The sequence below is a fragment of the Notamacropus eugenii genome, chromosome 5 (assembly GCF_028372415.1).
Source record: "Notamacropus eugenii isolate mMacEug1 chromosome 5, mMacEug1.pri_v2, whole genome shotgun sequence".
NCBI classification, from domain to species: Eukaryota; Metazoa; Chordata; class Mammalia; order Diprotodontia; family Macropodidae; genus Notamacropus; species Notamacropus eugenii.
This window is the reverse complement of record NC_092876.1, coordinates 415,319,388-415,343,540: the sequence shown is the minus strand read 5'-3', so window position 1 is coordinate 415,343,540 and position 24,153 is coordinate 415,319,388. Positions and strand designations below refer to the sequence as shown.

At 36.1% G+C, this 24,153-nt stretch overlaps 1 protein-coding gene across 2 annotated transcripts in view; it reads right to left on the bottom strand.

Annotated features, from left to right (window-relative positions):
- HSF2BP (heat shock transcription factor 2 binding protein) overlaps window positions 1-24,153 on the bottom strand; it is a 99,700-nt gene that overhangs the window by 11,499 nt on the left and 64,048 nt on the right. For both annotated transcript variants that reach the window (XM_072614833.1, XM_072614834.1), the window contains exon 7: window positions 5,483-5,586. In XM_072614833.1, the coding sequence (XP_072470934.1) occupies window positions 5,483-5,586 (104 nt within the window). The remainder of the gene's footprint in view (window positions 1-5,482; window positions 5,587-24,153) is intronic.

Genomic DNA, 24,153 nt, shown 5'->3' with positions numbered 1-24,153 from the left:
AGTTGCTTGAATTTGCATTTCTTTGCAAATGTTTAAAATTATTAGTGAGAATATTTTTTCCCATAGGGTTATTATTAGCATGGATTTCTTCCTTTAAAAACAGCTTTTTGGTGGCCTTGCAATACCAGATCTCAAACTACATTATAAAGCAGCAATCACCAAAACTCTCTGGTACTGGCTAAGAAACAGAGTGGAGGATCAGTGTAGTAGATTTGGTACATACGACACAGTAGTCAATAGTAACCTAGTGTTTGATAAATCCAAAGACCCCAGCTTTTGGGATAAGAATGTTTGACAAAAACTGCTGGGAAAACTAGAAAACGATAAGATGCAAGTTAGGTATAGACCAATATCTCATACCATATGCCAAGATAAAGTCAAAATGGGTACATAATTTAGACATAAAGTGTGACACCATAAGCAAATTAGAGAAGCAAGGAATAGTCTACCTTTCAGATCTATGAGGAGGGTAAGAATTCATGAGCAAATATGAGATAGAGAACATTACAAAATGTAAAATAGACAATTTTGATTATATTAAATTTAGAAGTTTTGTACAAACAAAATCAATGCAACCAAGATTAGAAAGAAAGCAGAAAACTGGGAAACAATCTTTATAGCAAGTGTCTCTAATAAAGATCTCATTTCTCAACTATATAGAGAACTGAGTCAAATTTTTAAGAAGACAAGCCATTCCCCAATTGACAAATGGTCACAGATATGAGCAGGCAGTTTCCACATAAAGAAATCAAAGCTATCTATAGGCTTATGAAGAAGTGCTCTAAATGACTTTTGATTCAAGAAATGTAAATTAAAACAACTCTGAGATATCACCTTATATCTATCAGATTGACTAATATGACAAAAAGGGAAAATGATGCATTTTGGAGAGGATGTGGGAAAATTGGTATATTGATTGGTAGAGCTGTGAACTGATGCAGCCATTCTGGAGACAAATTGGGAACTATGCCCAAAGGACAACCAAACTATGCAAACCCTTTGATCCAGAAATACCACTACTAGGTCTGTGTCCCAATAGAGATCATTAAGAAAGGGGAAAGGATCTCCATGTGCAAAAATATTTATAGCAGCCCTTTTTGTTTAGAAATTGAGGGGATGCCCATCAACTGGGGAATGGCTGAACAAGCTGTGGTATATGAATGTAATGGAATACTGCTGTGCAATAAGAAATGATGTAGAGGCAGATTTCAGAAAATCCTGGAAAGACTTGTACAAACTGATGCAAAGTGAAATGAGTAGAAGCAGGCAAACACTGTACACAGTATCAGCAACATTATGTGATGATCAACTACAAATGACTCAGCTCTTCTCAGCAACACAATGATCCAAGACAAATAAAAGGACTCACAAAGGAAAATGCTATCCATATCCAGATAAATAACTGATCAACTCTGAATGCAGATCGAAGCATAATTTTTTCACTTTATTTTTTCTCATTTTCTTTTTTCTTTTGATCTATTTCTTCTTTCACAACTGTGACTAATATAGAAATATTTTTTACATGATAACTATATCAAATTGCCTACCATTTTCAGAAAAGGAGAGAGGAGGGAAGGAGAAAAAATTGGAATTCAACATCTTGCAAAAATAAATGCTGAAATTATCTTGACATATAGCTGCCAAGATTAAATAAAATACTATTAAAACTGCTTCTTCATATCTTTTATATCTCTGTTGGAGAATGGCTCTTAAATCTTATGCATATAAATCAGATATCAGAGAAAATTATGAAAAATGTTTTTTCCAAATTACCCATTTTCCTTCTGCATAAAAGACATTAGATAAGCTTGTACAAAAATGTTTTAAATTTTATAAAACCAAAATTATTCATTTTAGCTTGATGCTATGACTTGTTTAGTCATGAATTTTTCTATTATAAGTCAAAAAGATAATTTCTTCCTTGCTCCTCTAATTTGTTTATAATGTAACTTTTTGTGTCTACCACATGCATTCATTTGGAGTTTACCTTGGTATACAGTATGAGGCGTGTATGAGGTGTTGGCCTATAATATAATTTCTGCCATCTAGTTTTTTCAACAGCTTTTGCCAAAGATTGATATCTTCTCTTCGAATAACTGGGATCTTGGGGTTTACTGAACATCATGCTACTGTATTTTTTCTATGTATTGAACATTTAATCTGTTCCACTGAGCCTCTCTATTTTCAGCCAGTAACAAATTTTGATGATTACTGCTTTGTGTCTGAGATGTGGTATTGCTAAGTCCGCAGCTTCCTACTTTTTTTCATGATTGCCCTTGAGATGAGAACTTTTGTTCTTCCAAATGAATTGTATTATTTTTTTAGCTCTAAGAAATAGTCTTTGAGAAGTTTGATTGAATAAGTAAATTAATTTAGAGCATATTCTCATTTTTATTATATTTGCTTGCACTACCCATGAGCAATTGGTTTTCCAATTACTTAGGTTTATCTTTATCCTGAATGAAATTTCTCTTTCTAAGCTCTTCCTGCTGTTTTTTGTTGGGAATAGACAGGAATACTGATGATCTATGAGGATTTATGTTATATATTACTAGTTATCAATGTCGCTGAAGTTTTAATTATTTCAATTAATGTTTAATAGACTCTCTGGGGTTCTCATATCATCTCATATTAACTAGCACAGCTGAAATAGCAAGGCTCCCTGAGGGACACACAGAGGCAGTAAGGGAAAAACAAGTTCAACCAAACCATCACCATCTTCCCTCAGACTCTGATATGGATGGCCCAGGACAATGAACCCCAGAGTCTTGAAAATAACAATGACCCCCAAGTTACTAAACCTGCTTCTAATCCAGGCCCCAATGAGGAGAGAAATCATTGCATAAAGAGGGTATAACTTCCTCATCACTATCAGCAATAACTGCTGAGCAACTGCCATCAGCAGGCAAAAGAACTCTGAGAGTAGCAGCACCACCCTGAGTACATTTCTGTTTCTAGCCCAGACCCCATGACCATCATTAGAGAATGTGACTCCTGTGAAGAAGAAGAAGCCAGCCAACCCCACTAAATGTGTGTGTTCATCCTTCATTGCCAAAGAAGACCATGCCATCAGAGAAATAATGACATGACTTGCACCTGACTTTGTTTTGAGTGAGGGAGGGCTATGCAGGTCACCAGCCTCACTTCTCCTCCAGAGCCATCTGAATCCAGTGACCAGATACTCATCAAGATAACTGGAGATAACCCAGGATGAGACAACTGGGGTTAAGTGACTTGCCCAAGGTCACACAGCTAGTGGGTGTCAAGTGTCTGAGGGAGATTTGAACTCAGGTCCTTCTGCACTGGTGCTCTATCCATTGCATCACCTAGATGCCCCACCTGACATAGTAGGTGCTTATTAAATGCCTGATTTGACATAAAAAGTGTGCAGTCATTTGATATGCCTATAAACTTTGAAACTATAAAATGTTACTTACACATGTTGTTTTCAAGTAAGTAGCAAGAGACTGACTATCCACCCCAAAATAAATACAATAAAGCAGTGGACTAGATAATGTCTAAGGCTTCTTCTTGTTTTAACTCCTATGAAACCTATGAATAACTAAGGAAAGCTTGAACTAGGGTGATGCCATCAGAAATAGAAAAGGACATACTTGAAAGCCACAACTCCAAAGGAAGAACTGTGTTAGAACTTCCTGTTTGTTAACAGACGGTGAAAGAAGAATGAGTGATAAAGGAGGAGTGGTCAAAGATTCTTCTCAAGTTGTAAATCTGTGTTACTGGTGGAACTAGTGGAGTACCAAATTCCTCCCAACACCTTCCTTTATGGAAGGCAGAAACGGAATTTTTTAGGTTTACTCCATTCTGCAGCTGCTGCTCCGTCTGGTTTAAAGGCCACAGAACAAGATGTCCCCATGATGGGAACCCTCAACCTTCTTCCCCAACTCCCAATCCATGATTTCCTGTCTCCTACATTAGACTGTAAGTTCTTTGAGGACTTAACTGTATTCCCTGCACCTAGTGGTACCTACCACATGGCAGGCACTTAATGTTTATTGGATTAGAGCAGAATGACAATTATTTCTAAAGGGGAAATCTGTATTTGTAGTTGGTAAATACTAACCTGTTGAAACACGCAGGGCAAGCCTGCCAGCCTGGTTGAAGTAGCAAGGTACTTTGCCTCAAATTCTGCTGAAGTTTGAATTATTTCAATTAATTATGAATTGACTCCATAGGGCTCTCATATCATAAAATGCTTAGCACAGTGCCTGGCACATAATAAGTACTACATAAATGTTAGTTATCATCAGCATCATCACCATTATTATTACTTCATATCAAATCAGCCTAGCTAAAGAAGTAAAATACCCTGAGAGACACAGTAGGCAGGATGTGCCAGACAAGTCAAACAACCACTACCATCTTGACTACTATGTCTTGAAGTCTTATATTTGGGTTAAAAAATCAACTTCATCTTATACAAAATGAGAAATATATGGTTACACAACAATATGTCAGGAAAAAAGTTTTTTGTTTTATTTTTATTTCTGCGATGATGGGTAAAGGAGCAGGATAGTTCCAGTTAACTATCCACCTATTGAAGAGAAAGCTCTTTAATAGTCTTTGGAAGCATTCAAAAAAAGCCTTATAAGATCAGGGTTTTTTCTTTTTGCTTCCTTTTGCCTCATTCTCCTTCAGCTTTATTCAGTGACGAACTCATGGCATCTGATGAGAGACCACGCCAAATTTGGGAATGTTGAAAGGTCAAGAAAGCAACCACAGAAATCTGTGCATTAGAATTCAGAAGTCAGAGGCCAAACCAGGTTTCACAACCAATGTGACATTGATGTTACAAAGAGCAACTTCTGAGAGTGATCTTCAGGTTTGTAGCCCAGTAATGGGTGACACAGACACTCATCTAGTAGTTATAGTATGTATCTGGACATAAACCTGACAGGATCAAGGCTATGTAATAACAGCTAAATTTCAAGCCTTCCTTCCCACACACATAAGATTTTGGGGAGCAAAAACATTTGGATATTTTTTCATGCTGTATTTTTGAAGTAAATATTAATGTCATATTTGAATAAAAACCAGATACTAGTCATAAGCCCATACAAATGGGGAAAACATAGGTGATGGGAACATTAATCAATGGCATTAGAAAAAAGTCCCACAACCCTGAACTCTTCAGGGTACCTAGGATTTTTGAGAGGAGATGTAGTCTGTTTAGCCCTTAGAGAGTGGGGTCAGCGTGTACTCACTACAACTGGTATGTGAAACTTCCTCTACCAGTGCAGATCAGTAAATGTTCTGCAATTTGAAGCTAACAGAATTGAGGAGAAACAAGATACTGTGAATAAAAATCATCAAAACAGAAAAATATTCACAAACAAATCAAGGAATTTCTTGAAAATCTAAACTAAAACATCCTAACATATTAAACCAAAATTTTTAATAGTAAAATCTACTTAACCATTGCATAAGAAGTTTACATACATAGCTTATTCAAAGCCCTCACCTTTCAAGAGCCATGACAGTAGAGGGATGAAACCTGGACTTTCACTTATGTACTTCAGGCCTTTCAAGTTGATGCTTACATTGTACAGTGTCATCAGCATTAACCTGAAATGGGGAAGAAAATGGAGTAAAAACATGGTACAAATTCTTCACCAGAAGTATATTTCATTAAATTCAACAGGACATTGACATACTTGGAAATTTGCATAAAATAAAATATTAATGAGAATTTAAAGCTATATCTGTTATATGTAGCAAAAATGTACAACAAACAGAAAAATTTAATAAAATTAGGGTACAAACAACATAAAACCTAGGTTATTTTAAATTAAGATCCTGATAACTTATTCTACCTCAAATCAGAAACAAAGTAAAAGGATTATAGAGTTGTAGGTCTTAAGGTAAACAATAGTAGAAAATGATATACGTTATTCCTCCCCATTTCTAACGATACCATTTTGTGGGACGCTTTAAAACAAATGCTAAGTAAATGCCTAGAGTTAACATGTTTTCAGAAATTCTACTTTTGATAGATAATGAAAATCAGCTCTAATTCTTAATTACTATTTATATATGATGAAGGGCAAAATAAATATTCATTTTCTACAAAAACTATAGGATTATGGGCTCAAATAATTAACTAGATTAAAGCTGCAGTGGGCATATATAACAGACTCACAGACCTATTTTGCTTACTTATTTATTTGCTATGTGAAATATTACTTCACAAAGTCCTACGACCATGCCTCACAACTGAATAGAGAACAAGGGAGATTCTCAAAGTCTATGCCAACAGAGCACTAACTCTAGCAGGTTCACCCAGGATAGGCTACTTTGAATGCAGGCTCAGCAATGTTTGGTGTCTAAGGATCAGCCTAGCTAATTATGGTGGAGCTCATCCCTAGAAAGTTAATGTGACAAATTTATTTAATAATGATTACACATAACTCTGGACAAAAATACAAAATGGCTTTCAATACCATTTAATGGCCTTTCTATTAGAATCAAACAAATGTTAGACAAAACATTAATTTACAAACATTGATACAACCATTCATACTTCCAACATTACTTTTCGAATGACTAAGGAATTGACATTTTCATAAACTAACAATATTCATATGAACATTCACCTTAGAAATGAAGCCAGAAGGATCTTACACAAGCTTAAAAAAAAAAATTCCTCTTTCCAGTGCTATGGAGACCCTGACTCTAGGCCATGGAACTTTGCTCAGGTGGTGACAGGTCAGCCATAGACCTTAAAGAGCAAAAGTTTGCTTGGGGCTGCAACCCTCTACCATCAATGCTGCAAAGCTCTGAATTACCAGTGGTGGGACAAACAATGCTATAGAACTGAGGAACAGAAAGACTGGGGCAAATCACTAGGACAACATACTCTATGTGTGTTGGGGAGCTGGGGTGAGGTAGGGAATGGTATGTATTGTACAGCACTCCATTAACCTTGAAGGAAAAATAAGGTGGGAGGCAGGGAAAGACTTAAGCTACCAAAGATGTCAGGGAAAAGAAAATGCAAAGATTGTGGAAAGCAGACACACCAATAGGAAAAACATTAACAACAGAAGGAAATATAGCCTCCAGATCTAGTAAACAAGTTCAGGCATCTACAAATAATAAATACTGCAGAACAAAATGTTCTAATACTTGATGAGGTAGGAGATCATGTGAAAGTGAGGAGAACACAGAATCACAGCATGCTGTTCTTGGGTAGTTCAAAAGAAAAATGGGAAGTATGAGAGCAGAATTTATGGCCTGCACAACAAAAATAATAGACAGAATAAAATAACTAGAATATGCAATGCTAAGCTTCACCAAAGAAACAAAAAACCAATAGATTGGAAATGCAGATGTGTACATGTGTGTGTTCGTCCTTCATTGCCAAAGAAGACCATGCCATCAGAGAAATGATGACATGACTTGGCACTTGACTTTTGTTTTGAGTGAGGGAGGGCTATGCAGGTCACTAGCCTCACTTTTCCTCCAGAGCCATCTCAATCCAGTGACCAGACATTCATCAGGATGACTGGAGATGACCCAGGTTGAGGCAATTGGGGTCAAGTGACTTGCCCAACATTGCACAGCTAGTGAGTGTCAAGTGTCTGAGGTAAGATCTGAACTCAGGTCCTCCTGACTCCTGCCCTGGTGCTCTAAACACTGTACCACCTAGCTGCCCCCTGGGAATGCAAATATTTAAAACTGAAGGATAACCTAGAAGAAAAGCAACAAAAAAATAACATTAAAAAAGAAAATATTGTCTCTATTAAAGCGAAACATACTTATCTTGAAGATAAGATGTGCAGAGACAATCCAAGACTATAGCTCTCCCAGAAGAAGATGATAGGACAAAAAATAATAAAAGAAAGAATAATGAAGGAAACAATAGAAGAGAACTGAACAGAACTCCTGAACATAGAAAATGAAATACCAAGTGAAAGAATTTACAGATTACCTCCAGAAAAAAATAAAAATCCAAAGCTGCAAACTCCAAGACACATAGTGGTGAAATTTAACAATTCAACTGAAAAACAGCAAATTCTACAAGAGATCAGGAGAAAGACCTTCAAATAAAAGGAAAATAAATTTGAATAATACAAGGCACTTCTGCACTAATTGTGATAATTAATAGCTTCGGCAAAGTTGCCAGTTACAAAATAAATCCACTCAAATCAACATTTCTATGTAATAATAATAATAATAAAATACAAGAAGCAGAAAGTAAATCCCATTCTAAATATCTACAAAACACATAAACTAACTAAAGATTAACCTACCAAAGCACACAATTAATACTTGTATAGATTCAATGACAAAATGTTCAGTAAAGAAAGAAAGAACAACTTACACAGAAGAATATGATAAAAAGACAATATTACCAAAGGTAATTTATACTTTTAATACCATATAAATAAAATTACTAAGGAGTTATTTTTATGGAATTTGATAAAATGATAACAAAATTCATTTAGAAAAACAAAAGATCTAGAATATTAAGGGAAATATGGAAGAGAACTAAGAATAAAAAAGGAATTCTAGACCTCATACGATATTATAAAGCAGCAGTGATCAAAACCATCTGGTACTGGTCAGACCAGAAAGAGGAGAATCAGAAACAATGGAACTCAATAATTCAATGTTTGATAAAGTACAAAAGATCAATTTCTCAGGAAAAAAACCTATTTGATTAAAACTACTGAAAAAACTGGAAAACTGTCTGGCAGAAATCAGACCAACTCATTGCACCATATTCCATATTGCTTTCTAAATGAATATGTGATGCTAATGTTAAAGATCATACTACAAAAAAATTAGAAGATAAGCAGATTATATGCCTCTCACAGCTATGGGTAGAAGAAGTATTCTTAACCAGAGGTCTCAAACTTGGGGCATACGTGGAGTGCTTTGCCCAAAATAGATTAAAATGTAACTGGGAATTGTTTAACAAAGTAAATAAAAACACAATGCAACAGATAATATTAATTTGTGGTTTTCTAAGTCAGTATGCCATATATAGGAATAAGTTCTATTTGAGTTCAACACTACTGTTCTTTGACTAATTAGACATAGAGGCAATTACTAGAGATAAAACAGATAACTTTACATGAAAACTGAAAAGTTTCTGCACAGACAAAATTAATGCAGCACCTAGGATAAAAAGAAAGGTGGTCTAATAGGAAAAATATCTTTGTATCAAATTTTCTGATAAGGAATTGACATTCAAAATACATGAGCAATTAATAAATGTATGAAAACTAATAGCTATTCCCCAATAATAGAAGTGGTCAAAGGACATACACAAAAAGTTCTCAAAAGAATTGCTAAGTGTTTACAACCACAAGAAAGAATGCTCCAAATCACCAATAAGAGAAATGCAAACTAAAACAAGTCTGATATTTCACATTACAGTTTGCAAAATGGCAAAGATGACCAAAAATAAAATGGAAATAGTCAGTGTTGGTAGGGTTTGGAATAATAGACACATTAATGCATACAACTTCTCATGGCAAAAATGCTTATGCCTAAAATCCACAAGTAGCTGACTTGTCTTCTTTTTCTGTTCGGTGGGTTTCCACTTGTATTTGTTTACCCTTGCAATGGCAGGGATCCTTGGGGACAATTTGGGGTGCCCTTTGGAATAAAGACTCAGGAAAAGTTGCTGGACCCCTATGGGGAGCAACCTATGCTACAGGGACCCTAGAGAATATGGGCATACCCTGTGTAGAAAAGAGAATTTTTTGTCCAAACCCAAGATGAATGGCTTTATGCACTGAGAAAAGCATGTAAGAGTTTCCACCTAGGACAGTTTCTCATGTGAGAAAGAGGTGATGACTATTGACTCATGTCCCAAATCCCTGGAGGGAAGTAGTTTAAACTCCATGTAGTTCGAAGAGCCCAGTGGGGACCAAGATTCTTTCCAAGAAGGGAAACCAGTTTTGTTTTGGCTCTTTCATTTGCTTGTAGGTTGACTTTACTATATGACACTGGGTAAGCGAGTGAAAAGACATTGCTTCTGCCTCCCCAAAAATCATGAAAAACTGTTCTGCACTTGGGACAAGGACTGAGTTAAAAAATGTACCCCTACCTATTTGTTGATAGCAAATTTCAAACAGAGGGAAGTTTGTAATGGGACATTGAAGCATGTCTAGATAGCCTAATATAGTTAGGCTATCTCTGCATTCTCTCTGGTTTTTTGTATTTCCCTACAATGGAGGAGCCTTCTTCAATTGGCTGCAATAATCAGAACAGGCTAAGACTTTAAAGCTGTCAAACTGGGGCATTTCATTCTTTTGCCCACATACTCTCTCCTGTTGCATCCAGACAGTGAAGATCCCACAGTTTACTCATAGCACAGGTACCATGAATTGAACTGAGGAGGGATATCTTCCTGCTTCCCCATCTTTTTTACCCTGTGCCTGTTTGTCTTGTTCTGTTTCTTTTGTCTCAGTTTCAGGTGCTGGCAGTGATCCCCAGTAGACCAGGAGTTGAAGCCTGGGCAACCTTGGAGGCATGATTCCAGGTAGGATATTGTAGCCAGCCAGCCTGGCAGGAAAGCCCCAAGAAGCCAGGGTGTTTGGTATTCAAGCCTAAAGGCAACTGTGCCCTCTAGGAACTGAGCTAAGTTGTTAATCTAAGCCCCTTCCTTTCCCCAGAGAATGAGGTAGTATAGGGGTTGAAAAGAAGGAAGCCCCACATGTTAAGGAGTAAGTTTACCCATCTGTAATTATATTTTTGAAGTAAATATTTCTTTGTGAAAACTAATCCAACTGTTAGAGGTTAAATGGAAATGGGACAGGGTGGACCCTCCCTCCTATAATCAGGGAAACAACACAGCGGGAGCCAAAATCAATGGCAGCGAACCTAGAATCCCCAAACCCTTTTAACAGTACAGGAGAACCCTGGGGAAGAGGTGAAATATAATATACATGACTTTCAGGCACTGGAGGCCAATATAATCAATGTTGCATTAGTATTGCAAGTAGTCATAAGAAAAAAGGGTGGTTGCCTCTTTGTTTCAATGAAACATGTTGGCAGGAAACATGTTCCCTGGCTTTTGGCCTCTCACAGAGGCTCTCTGCCTCCAACTCTATCACCTGCTCCCTCTGTAAATATTGTGGAATAACTATTTCTAGGAGGAACTATTTTTAAGAGTTTGATAGTCTTCATCAAGAGAGTCAAACTACTACTGCAGATACATCATTCAAGTAATCTATTTGCTACTGCTAAGTAGTTCAAAGACATAATTGCATAGTCTGAATTCCAAAAGAACAAGGGAAGCTTTCCTTCTGGTGTGGTAACTTAGAAGATGTCATCAGATATTTCCCTACTAGGCCTTTAACCTTGCCTTTAAGGATAAGTATAAGGAGTCTGGGGAGAAATGGACGAGTACAAGCAGTTTTGAAGGTAATTTTGGGGGCAATCTTGCCCTGGTGGTACAGCTGGAGTCACTCTCTCTGTTTTGTCTACTCTTTGGATTTCTCAAGGACCTACTCACAGCTGACACCAGGAAATCTGACACTAAAAGAAGTGAAAGGCCTGGGAAAATACCTTGTGAAAATCAGCAAGTCTGATGTAATTCATGGTTTGTATCATGTTTTCCACGGATCAATACAGGATATTATTATCTATAGAGCAGCCCATTTTGCAATCCATGATATCATAAAAGGTATGCTCTCAGATCCTATGAACAATCATGTTGCAATAAGTTGGATATCTGCATAATCAATGACTGTTGTAGAAGTTGTCTCCTCTTATCACTTTAATGTGTGTGTATTCGTCCTTCATTGCCAAAGAAGACCATGCCATCAGAGAAATAATGACATGACTTGCACTTGACTTTGTTTTAAGTGAGGGAGGGCTATGCAGGTCACCAGCCTCACTTCTCCTCCAGAGCCATCTGTATCCAGTGACCAGATATTCATCAGGATGACTGGAGATGACCCAGGATGAGGCAATTGGGGTTAAGTGACTTGTTCAAGGTCACACAGCTAGTGAGCATCAAGTGTCTGAGGTGAGGTTTGAACTCAGGTCCTCCTGACTCCTGCACTGGTGCTCTATCCACTGCACCACCTAGCTGCCCATCACTTTAATACAGTAAAGTAGTGAAAGATGATTTAGTCTAGGCACAAGAAGCTAATTAACATGTATACTGGGGCAATTGAATGAAGACTGCTAAACTTGAGAATCACAATTTTCTTCAAGAGTACCTGGTTCAGTGTTCTTAGAGACATGGATGGAACTTTTGTGTTTGTCTTATATGATGAATAGAAGAAAGTAATTTGAGAAATTCTAACTAAAAATGGAAACAGTAAAAATAGATCATGTAGAATATTTAACCAAATAGTTGGCATTTTGGACCTTTGACTCTCAAGGGACTCATGTTGTCTTTATTCTCAGCTAGACAATGTTTGTAGAATAGCCAAGAAAAGATTTTAGAAATGGATACTTCTTTACTGTGATCCATTATTCACAAAATGGCACTAATGATTCTACTGGTTCTGGAAAAATACGTTTCTGTGTACCCAAGGATGCAGATCAACCTAAACCATCTAATTTAAATGTTATTTTCTAAAGATCATAAATTTGTGTTAAGTATTCATATTGTTTTTTTAAAATCATGTTTGCCTTTTGTACTTAGGCACTATATCAACTGTTCTGCACAGCTGAGTCTGAACTCACATAACTGATAACAGTCATGATCTGTGTTGGGCATTTTGCTGTAAAACAATAAATACACAGAACACTCAGAAAAAGAAACTAAGGTGGCTGACATCAGCAATTTCTTATTTCTCTGTGTTTCATAAGTGGGCATGAGAGGCAAGGGAGGAGGGAATGTTGTATTAATACATACATAGAAAAAGTCAGAGAAAATAGAACCTGTGTCAGAACTGCTTGATGCTTAAAAATGTTTACTGAATGAATGAATGAATGAATGAATGAATGAATGAATGAATGAATTTTTCTGGCTGTGGACTCTGGAACTAAATGAAAGAAAATTTTATTGTTAACTTCCCATAGCAGAGTAAAAACATAAATCTGATTTTCTCCAAGACAAAAGCAGCAATTTCTGTTTTGTGGGGGAGAGAGTGAGCTGCTATTTGATGCAGGCTATTTGATGCTCCCCACTGACCTATTTTTTGCCTTCTCAGATTCTTCTTTAGTCTAGCTGAGAACAGTAACTAGAGAGACAGTCACTCCCAATGAGAAGAGTGGTTGAAAAACACTGGCAATATTCATATTCTAAAGATGGGGGTCAGTGGGAAAGAGATTAAGAACTTTTCTATCTGTTCCATGAGTATCACAACAGGCTTTCACTCCTTCTTTAGGTATCACTTTAGTGTCACATGGCCTTTGAGACAGGGCATAAGAATCCACTTTAGTCTTGCAGGATATACTACACTTAGGTAGTGTATGTGGAATTCGCAGTTAGCTAGTGCTTTCCATCAATTAACATTGCTCAAACTGTCTTCTATAGGTCAGGCACTGCGCTAAGCACTTGGGATACAATGAAAGGCATATTTGTTATAAGGATTTTGTTTTTCTTTCTGTTTCTTTTTGTTGATTGGAAAATAGAAAGGAGAGAAAATAGTTTTCTGTTAATTAAAAAAAACTTAATTTAATTTTTTAAAAGTCATAAACTTTACTCAAGATACAGACTCCCTGAGAACTAAAAGAGATCAGACAGAAAACTTTGATTTCATAAGACAGCAAGATGTATTTTAGCAAAATCAAAAGGCTGACAAAGTGAACATAAATATAAAATATCTGATATCAAAAACAGCTGAAAATAGGCCAAGGAGAGAAAATTAAATCATCACTAGATTCTATGAAAACTATGATTTTTTTAAAATTCAGGAGGAGGATTCTGGGAAGATGGCAGAATAAGGCAGGAAATTACTTGGCTTTTCTAAATTTCCCCACAAATAATATAAAATAACGCCTCAAAGAGAACTTTGAGAGGCAGAAATAATTTAAAGTCAAAATAAAGCAACTGTCAGCCTAACACAACTTTGGCCTAAAATAACTTCACAGGATGTTAGGAAAGACCCTACCTCTGGAAGCCGTGGTTTGACTTGACTGAAGTACAAATACCTCTGGGCTAACACTGCTCAGTCAACAAAACAACAAGCCCTGTAGGCAGCTGAATCAATAAACAAGCCCTGGGGGCAGCTGTGTAGGCCACAGCCTAAGCTTCAGGAACTTTCCCCTCACACTTCAGGGGAAGATTGGAGGACTCTCCAACTAGTGCTGAATGCCTGGCCCAGGTACATTGATCTAATGTCCTGGGGTGTGGCTATAGATGAGGAGGAAGGAGCATACACTAGCTGAGTGTGATCACAGAGGGCAGGGACTGTGGGCACTTGTGGAGTCCCTGGCTTAGGTACCAGGGCAGAGGGGTGAGCTTCTAAAGTTTGCAGATGCAGGAGGGACCAGAAGGAATAGGAGCATTTGTGGGGACAGCATTGCAGGGGTCCTGCCCTGGTCATGGCTTGTGGCAGAAGGGATACCTGAAGTGAGGCCCCCAGATAGAGCTAAGAAAACAACAGGACAAAAAACCTAAAGCCTGAAATATTATCGCCCACACCTTTGGACCAAAGGCAGACTTTAACACAAAGTTCACAGAAAAGAAATAAGCCACTAAAATAATAATAATAATTAAGCAAAAGAGAAAGAACCCATCACAGATAGGTACTATGGTGATAGAGAAGATTGAGTTCAAACTCAGAAGACACTGAAGTTAACATAGTTATTTCTGTCTTTTAAAAAAGGGTCACAAACCCCAAAAGAGGTTCTGGAAGGTCTTAAAAATGGAATTTAAAACTCAAATAAGAGAGGTTGGGGAAAAATTGGCAGGGGGCTGTGGGGGGAAGAGTAATGCAAGAAAATCAAGAAATTTATGAAAAGAAAGTCAACCAATTGGAAAAAGATTAAAAAAACTTATGAAAGAATATAATTTCTTAAAAATTGGGCAAACAGCAGATAATAACTTCATGACACCAAGAAATAATAAAACAAAATCAAAAGAATGAAAAAGTAGAAGAGAACATGAAAAATCTCACTAGGAAAACAACTAACCTGGAGAACAGGCAGAAGAGAAAAAATAAAAGAATTCTTGGAGTACCTGAAGGTTATGTTCAAAAAAAGTCTAGGTACTATACTTCAAGAGGTTATTCAGGAAAACTGACCTGAAATTTTAGAATAACAGAGTAAAATAGGAACAGAAAAAAATCCCTCTGATCACCACCTGAAAGAGATTCCAAGATCAAAACTCACAGAAAAATCACTGCTAAGTTTTGAAACTCCCAGGTCAAGGAGAAAATACTACAAGCAGCTAGAGAAAAAAATTTTAATACTGTGGCACTACAGTAAAGATAACACAAGGTTCAGCAACTTCTACATTAAAAGACAAAAGGTGATGGAAGAATATATTCTGAAGAGCAAAGGAGCTGGTTTTGCAACCAAGAATAACTTACTCAGCAAAGCTGTGTGTTAACCTCAATGGTGAGAAAAATGAACATTCAATGAACTAAAGGACTTTCAGGTATTTGTGAAGAAAATACCAGAACTAAATGGAAAATCTGACCTACTAGACTCAGGAGAAACCTAAAGTAAACATTAAAGACCAATTATAAAGAATGTAATAAGGTCAAAATCTTTACTTCTTATATGGGAAAATGTTATCTATGATTCTTAAGAATGTTACCATTGCAAGAGATAAAAAGAGAAATCCCATTTAAAGCTACGGTAGACACTATAAAATATCTGGAAGTCTACCTGCCCAAACAAACCCAGGGACTATATGAATACAATTACAAAACACTTTTTGCACAAATAAAGTCAGATCTAAGTAAGTGGAAAAACATCAGTTGCTCATGGGTAGGCCGAGCTAAATATAATAAAAATGACAATTCTATCTAAATTAATTTACTTATTCAGTGCCATACCAATCAAAACACCAGATACTTATTTTCTAGAACTAGAAAAAATAATATCAAAATTCATCTGGAAGAACAAAAGTTTCGGAATATCAAGGGAACTAATGAAAAGAAATGTTAGGGAAGGTGGCCTAGTCATACCTGATCTCAAATTGTATTATAAAGCAGCAATCATCAAAACCACTTGGTACTGGCTAAGAAATAGAGGGGTAGACCAGTGGAAGAGGTTAGGTACTCAAGACATAGTAGTCAATGACTATAGCAATCTACTGTTTGATAAACCCAAGGACCCCAGCTTCTGGGATAAGAACCCACTGTTTGACAAAAATTGTTGGGAAAACTGGATAAGAGTGTGGTGGAAACTGGGCACCATACACAAGAATAAAGTCCAAATGGGTACATGATCTAGGTATAAAGACTGATACTATACTGAATTAGTGGAGCAAGGAATAGTGTATTTGTTAGATTTATGGAGAATGGAGAAATTTATGATCCAACAAGAGACAGAGAACATTATGAAGTACAAAACAGGTAATTTTGATTATATTAAATTGGACAGGTTTTGCACAACCAAACCCAATGCAACCAAGATTAGGAGGGAAGCAGAAAACTGGGAAAGAATTTTTGCAACTAGTGTCTGTGATAAAGGCCTCATTCCTAAAATATATAGAGAACTGAGTCAAATGTACAAGAATACAAGTCATTCCCAATTGATAAATGCTCAAAGGACACGAACAGGCAGTTTTCAGAGGAAGAAATTAAACCTAGCTATAGTCATAGGAAAAAATGTTCTAAATCACTATTGATTAGAGCGATGCAAACCAAAACAACTCTGAGGTACCACATCACACCTATCAGATTGGCTAACAATGCAAAACAGGAAGATGATAAATGTTGGAGAAGATGTGGGAGAGTTGGAACACTAATTCATTGTTGGTGGAGCTGTGAGCTGATCCAACCATTCTGGAGAGCAATTTGGAACTATGCCCAAAGGGCTACAAAAGTGTACATACCCTTTGACCCAGCAATATCACTTCTGGGACTCCATCCCAAAGAGATCACAGAAATGGGAAGGGGTCCCACATGTACAAAAATATTTATAGCAGCTTTGTGGTGGCCAAGAACGGGAAATCGAGGGGATGCCCATCAATTGGGGAATGGCTGGACAAGTTGTGGTACATGAATGTAATGGAATACTATTGTGCTATAAGAAATGATGAACAAGAAGACTTCAGAGAGGCCTGGAAGGACTTATATGACCTGATGCTGAGTGAAAGGAGCAGAACCAGGAGAACTTTGTACGCAGCAACGACCACAGTGTACAAGGAATTTTTCTTGTAGACTTGGCCCTTCACAGCAATGCAAAAACCTAAAAAATTCCCAATGGACTCTTAAAGCAAAATGCCTTCCACATCCAGAGAAAGAATTATGGAACTGAATTGCAGAATGAAGCAGACCATTTTCTCTTGTGCTATGTTTTGTTTTGTTTTGATGGTTTGTCCCATCCATTTTAATTCTTCTATGCAACATGACTATGGTAAAAATGTATTTATTAAGAATATGTGTGTAGAACCTATATAAGATTGCACACCATCTCAGGGAGGAAGGGAGGAGAAAGGGGGGAAAAAAATCTAATATATATGGAAGTGATTGCAGAAAACTGAAAACAAATTAGTTAATTGATTAATTATATGTATGTATATGTGTGTATATGTAAGTGTATGTTTATACATATAGACATGTATGTACATATACATATATGTATATTATTATATATTTTTAAAAAGAATGTTACCCTTACTTGGGTAGTTTCAAAGAGAATACATAGATAGAAGGCTTGGGGTTGAGTATGATGGAACGTTCCTAAAAAGTAAAACTGGGTAGGGAGAGGTAAAATGAAGCAATTATCTCATACGAATGAGGTGTAAGTAGAAGAACTGCTACAGTGGAGACACGAAGGGGTGGAGGGCTGATAGTACTAGAATCTTATTCTCATCAGAATTGGGTTAAAAAGAGAATAATAAACATCTAGAAGGGTATTAAAGTCTTCTTAATTTACAGAGAAATAGAAGGGGGTAGGATAAAGAAGAGATTCTTACAAGGGTGTGCAGATCAAGAAATAGGGTAGGGAGAGGAAAAGGGAAGATTCTTGCATGATTGTACATGTATAATCAATATCAGATTGTTTGCCATCTCGTAGAGAGGAGTGGAGAAGGAAGGAGGGATAGAATTTGGAACTCAAAACTTAAAAAAAAAAAGCAACCAAATGTTTTTTACATAAAATAGTTTACAAAAAATAATTTTCATACATAATTGGGAGAAAAAGAAAATATTTTTAATTCAATGTTAAAATTCTTTTTACATGTAATTGGGGGAAATTAAATATTCATAAATGTATATAAAAATTGAAAAATTGTAGCTTCTTTGCCAACATTGTATTTAATAATTTTAGGCATCAGTGTTTACTAGAAATATTAGTATAGCTTTCTTCCTCTGCTTTAAGTATCCATAGTTTAGGTATCAAGATCACATTAATATAATTTGGTAGGATCCCTTCTTCTCCTAGTTTTGTAATATTGAATTTAATTCTCCTGGAAAGAAAGATAAGAGTTCATCTGTGTGTCTACTGGTCCTGAGTTGTTTTCCTCCTGCCTCCTTTGGGGATTCCTCTACTGGAGTAATCATTTTATTTGTCTGAAACTGGATTATTTAAATTACATATTTCTTGCTAAGTTAATGTGGGGTTTTTATATTTTTTCAAATATTCATCTATTTAAGGGACATTTTGTTGACATATATTTGTGCAAAATATTTTCAAATTGTTTCCTTTATTTTATCTTTATTTAATATGAGTTGTCCTTTTTTCAATTTTGATACTGGAAATATGGTTTTCCTCTCATTTTAAAAAATCAAATTAGCTAATGGTTCATTTATTGCATAAGCTTAAAAAAAGCTTTCTGAAGCTTTGTGCGTGTGTGTGTGTGTGTGTAGCATGTCTAGGTGTGTTCAATTTGGAGTTTCATTCAGAAGATAACTGATAGATTCTATTTTTACTTTGCCCTCTAGCTCTAACAGAACTGAGTTTTATTTTACGATTTCATGAAACATGGTACCTAGCTTTTTGTCTAGCCACGGCTTTTTTTCAAATTCTTTTTTACATCTTTATTTAGAGTCTTGAGTTCTAAAATCTCTCCCTCCCCTCTTCCCTCCCCTCTTCCCTCCCCTCTTCCCGTCCTGAGATGGTAAGTAATCAAATATAGGTTATACAGGTGCAATTGTGTAAAACATTTCTATATCAGTCACTTTGTATATAAAGACTTGAAAAAAAGAAAAGAGAAAGAAAGTAAAAAATAGCATGCTTCAGTCTGTATTCAATTAGTATCAGTTCTTTCTCTGGAGGTGGACAGTATAATTCATCATGAGTCCTTTGGGACTGTCTTGGATCATTGTATTGTTGAGTCATTGACAATTCTTCATCAAACAGTACTGCTGTTACTGTGCACAGTGTTCCCCTGATTCTGTTCACTTCACTTTGCATCAGTTCATGTAAGTCTTTCCAGGTTTTTCTGAAATCATCCTGCTTATCATTTCTTACAACACAATAATATTCCATTACAGTCAGTCATATGCCACAGCTTGCTTAGCCCTTTCCCAACTGATGGGCATCCCTTTGATTTCCAATTCTTAGTCACCACAAAAAAGAGCTGCTACAAATATTTTTGTACAAATATGCCCTTACCCCTTCTCCCCACTTTTTTTGGATGTCTTTGGGATATAGACCTACCAGTGGTATTAGCCATGGTTTTCAAAAAGTCCAGTGATTCTTAAATCCTCATTCTATATTTTAGGTCACTTGCTTGTGATAATAGCTATGTAACTAATTGCTCTAATTTTTCAGCCTTGTTGACTTGATTCTGCTCTAATATTTCTTGTTGCTTCATTGAATCATTTAATTCTATTTAATTCATTCTAATTTGGAGGGATAGGGGCAAGTACTGACTACCTGAATAAGCTTGTGACTTCTCCCTCTTAAGATATTTATTCTCTTTCCAAGGGTTTTAATTTCACTTTTAAAAATCTCATTTCAGGTCTTCTATTGTTCATATCTACTCTTAAAGAGTCTTTACAGCCCATTCATTCTCTCTCTCTCTTTTTTTGTTTCCAACTGATTGTTCTTTTCTGAATTATTTCCTTCCTCTAGGATATTGTTAAGATTATTTTTAACCCATATCTTCATTACGATAGACTTGTTTGTTTGCTTGTTTTTTACTGTTTGTTCACATCTATCTACAACTTCAGTTCTTAAATCAGGATTTTGTGCCACAGCTAGAATCTGACCTACCCTGCACTACTGGATGGAATGCTAAGTTCCAGATCTTATGTCCAACTGAAGTTCAGAAATGGGACAATGTTCTACTAGGACTAGTAGATGTCTGGATGCTGATGTCTTGTTATCCCTGAGTAGGATGCTGTCTGTATCCAGAACCTACCTTTTTCCACAGCCCTAACCTTGGTGAATTTGGGAAAAATATTTTCTCCCCGCAAAAATTAACTTTACAAGTCAAAGAAAGGAGTTACAGCATTGTATAAGTAAGAGACAGATCTTCAGTCTGTTATTTTATTCAGTAGGAGGATAAATCCAAGGATTCTTTCTTCAAAGCTGATGCTATCCATCCAACAATAGCCCACCAGCTAGTAGTTATTAAAAACCCTTTTTCTTATTTTCTAGCTTTGATTCCTGATTGATTGGCCTCCTCCTAAATGGACCATCGTAGGAGAACTTCAGGAAAGCATGAATGACTAAAGCCGTTTTTGAAGACTAGTTTTCAACTTCTTTCAGCTCAGCTGCTGAACAATATTGCAAGGGCAAAACTACCTCATTTAAAGCATTACCAATTTTAAGTAACATTCTGGTTCATCCCACTACACTTATTTCATTATGTGAGAATGTGAGCGTGTAATTTCCTCAGGAAGTGAACAAAGTTCTCTGTAATTACCAACATAAAAAAGATATCTCAGTATATGCTGCTAAAGCAGTTTAAATGATAATAACATGTTTTCACCGTATCACTTGTTTTCATCACATCATCATTGTAATCTTAAGTAATTTCATAAAAATTAATTTAAAATGTTGCTTTCTTTAATCAATTTTGTTGTTCAGGTAATGATCTTTAGTAATTTTATTTTAAATTTTTCTTTCTATAATCAGTTATTGAATATTTATTAAACAACTATGATGCGCTAAGCACTCTGCCAAACACCGAGGATACAAAGAATGGTAGTCTTGCTTAAGGAGTTCACGGTCAGATGACAGAGAAAATATGCAAACAACTTGGTCACAACAAGCAATAGACAAGATAAACCGGAAATAATCAACAGAATGAAGGCCCTAAAATAAAGGAGGACCAGAAAAGGCTTCCCCGGGGCAGCGAGGTGGCACACTAAACAGAGCACCAGCCTCGGAGTCAGGAGAACCCGAGTTCAAACTTGGCCTCAGACCCTTGACACCTACTATATGTGACCTTGGGCAAATCACTTAATTCCACTTGCCTTGCCTACCCCGCTTCGAAAAAGACAAAAAAAGAAAAAGCTTTCCCTACGTGAGATTTAGCTAGGACGTAAAAGAAGCCCAAGAAGCTAGGAGGCGGAGATGAGAAGGGAGAGCATTCCAGGTATGAATGACAGGCAGTAAAATCTCCTGGAGCGAAAAGATGGAGCTCCACATTTGAGAACTAGTAAAGAGGCCTGTTCTTCCTTGAATGGACCGCAACATATAGGGGTAGGCAGAAGGGGCACAGTACAAGATGACTGACTACAACAAACTTGAATTAGAAATACATTTTTATTATCCTTTGTTTTTGTGTGCATTGTGCATATTTCCATTAGCCTGGAACCAATTACTATACTTTACATAAAATTAAAATTTTGAATGGACCAGTTTTTGAATAATGTGATTGATCACTTCAAGGGATTCATTATTTGCACTAAACTGGACCTAGCTGTATTCATTATACATTAGAGAGGCATGAGGCTTCTGTGTAGTAGCGTTTGGTTTTTCTCATTCCCTACTCCAGAACTATATTTTCTAACATTTTTCACCATCCTTGTCTTTACTTCTTGAATGCACATGATAAAGATTCGCAAAAAAAATGTGATTAGGAAAATAAATGAATTTTTGTGCTAATATCCCTTGCAGAGGCTAAGGAGGTAGAGAAACTCTACAAAAACCTCAAAATATCTTCCAAAATAAAAATGTACATTGATACTGTGAAAGTATATTAAAATATTTTAGTAAAACTGAAAATATTAGGAAATAATATTTTTACCCCTTTCCAGACTTTTGTCTTCAGTAAAGTAGGTAGGACAAAAAGAGTGGTAACCAAAATTTAAAACAAAGAAGATTATCCTTTATCAGCCTTAACCACTGAAGTAATTGGGCTACTGATCTGTCTAAAGGCAATCCCTTCTTTTCTAATTAGTAATTAGTACGATTTGTCAGCATTTATGAGGAGCTTAATTAGGCCTTGTCAAACTTAAGATATTTCTGTTAGACCAAACCTTATGGGAAGAGTTCTAGGACTGGGGATAGAAAAACACAGTAAGGCTCAATGGGCCAAATATACAGAATTACAGTCATCCAAACATGTAAAAATGGCCCTAATTCATGTCAACTGTTTTCCAGAATTTATATGGTCAGTCTGGGTAACAAATTTCTTGATCAGTAAAAGTAAAAACTCCTTGTTCCTGCATCTAAATTTAGCAAAGATGGATAGAGATTTATAAGAATTCTGATGAAAGAGTATTTGTATTAGGGATGGGTGGAATTATGTCAAAGGCATGTATAGGTGGAAGTTCTATACCTGCCTTGCATTCACATCGAAAAAGTACAGATTGCCAGAGGACTCATTCACAAGGAATAAAAGCTTTTCAGGCTCAAAGTATCTAAGTGATTAGGAATAAAAATATTTTGAGCCTGAAGAAAATTATAATAAAAGAAGCAACCACCAGGGAACAGAGTCAAATTAAAGTAGCTTACAGCTTTAGGTAGGCTACTATAGGGTACCTATTCCCTTCTACCTGTGAGGAAGACATTGTCCCGAGATCTTTGGCTTCTCTTTTCTTAAAACTCTTCTGCCTCTGAACTTCCTGATCGTCTTTCTATCGATCACCCAATTATTTAGTAGGATTGGTCTTGCCAGATGGTCCCACCAAAATAAGACCTTGGAGACTGGATCATTCACACAAAAGTTGACATAGTTGATGTAGGGCAGGATAAAGGCAGACTGAGCATTCCCATATGGTGTTTTAAAACAAAAAGATTGTTAAAGAAAAACAAAACGGCTACAAAATATATAAAATATTTGGCAATCATTTTATCAAAGCATACAAATGACTTGTGCAAATTCAACTCCATGGTGCTGCATAAAGAAATAAGGAACAACTTAAATAGCTGGAAGTTGTTGTTCCTCCTTTGTTTTTGAGAAGAGGACCAATGACATCATGGTTCAAAAAAGAAATATAAAAGAAGTTAAATTTAGGTCAGAAATTAAAGCTCTCAACACAGAATTATAAAACAGCACAATAAGAAAAACTGAATCTATCAGGGAGAATCTAAAGAAACAGAAGCTGTGAAAAATAGATGAACAAATTTGGAACACAAAAATACTGCAAAGGAGGAAAATTTAGCCAAAGTAAAGCAAAAGGCAACAATATCAACAGAACAAATGGATTCCACGTAAGTTGATATGACTGACCTTTAAGATAGGATGTGCAGAGATAACTTAAGGAGCACAGGTCTTCTTGAAATATATGACAAATCAAAAGGCTTAAATACCATATTGTAGGAAACAATACAAGAGCACTGCTAAAAACTTTTGAATATAAACAATAAAGCATTAATTAAGAAAGCCTACAAATCGCCACCAGGATAAAATCCCTTTGTTCCACACTTGAGACATGTAGTGGTTATACTTAACAATTTTAAGTACAAACAGCAAAATGTACAAACATCCAGAAGAAAGATTTTAAATATGAAGGAAAAGTAAATCAAATAGCTAAGAATTAGTCTGAAGCTCTAAGAAATCAGAGAAAAGAATAGAATAATCCAGTCCAGAAATACAGATGTGCAAGAACCTACCACAAAACTGAGCTTAATCATTAATGAAAAAAATATGTACATTCAAGAAAAAAAATGAAAGAGAAAAACATCTAGGGAATCACTGCA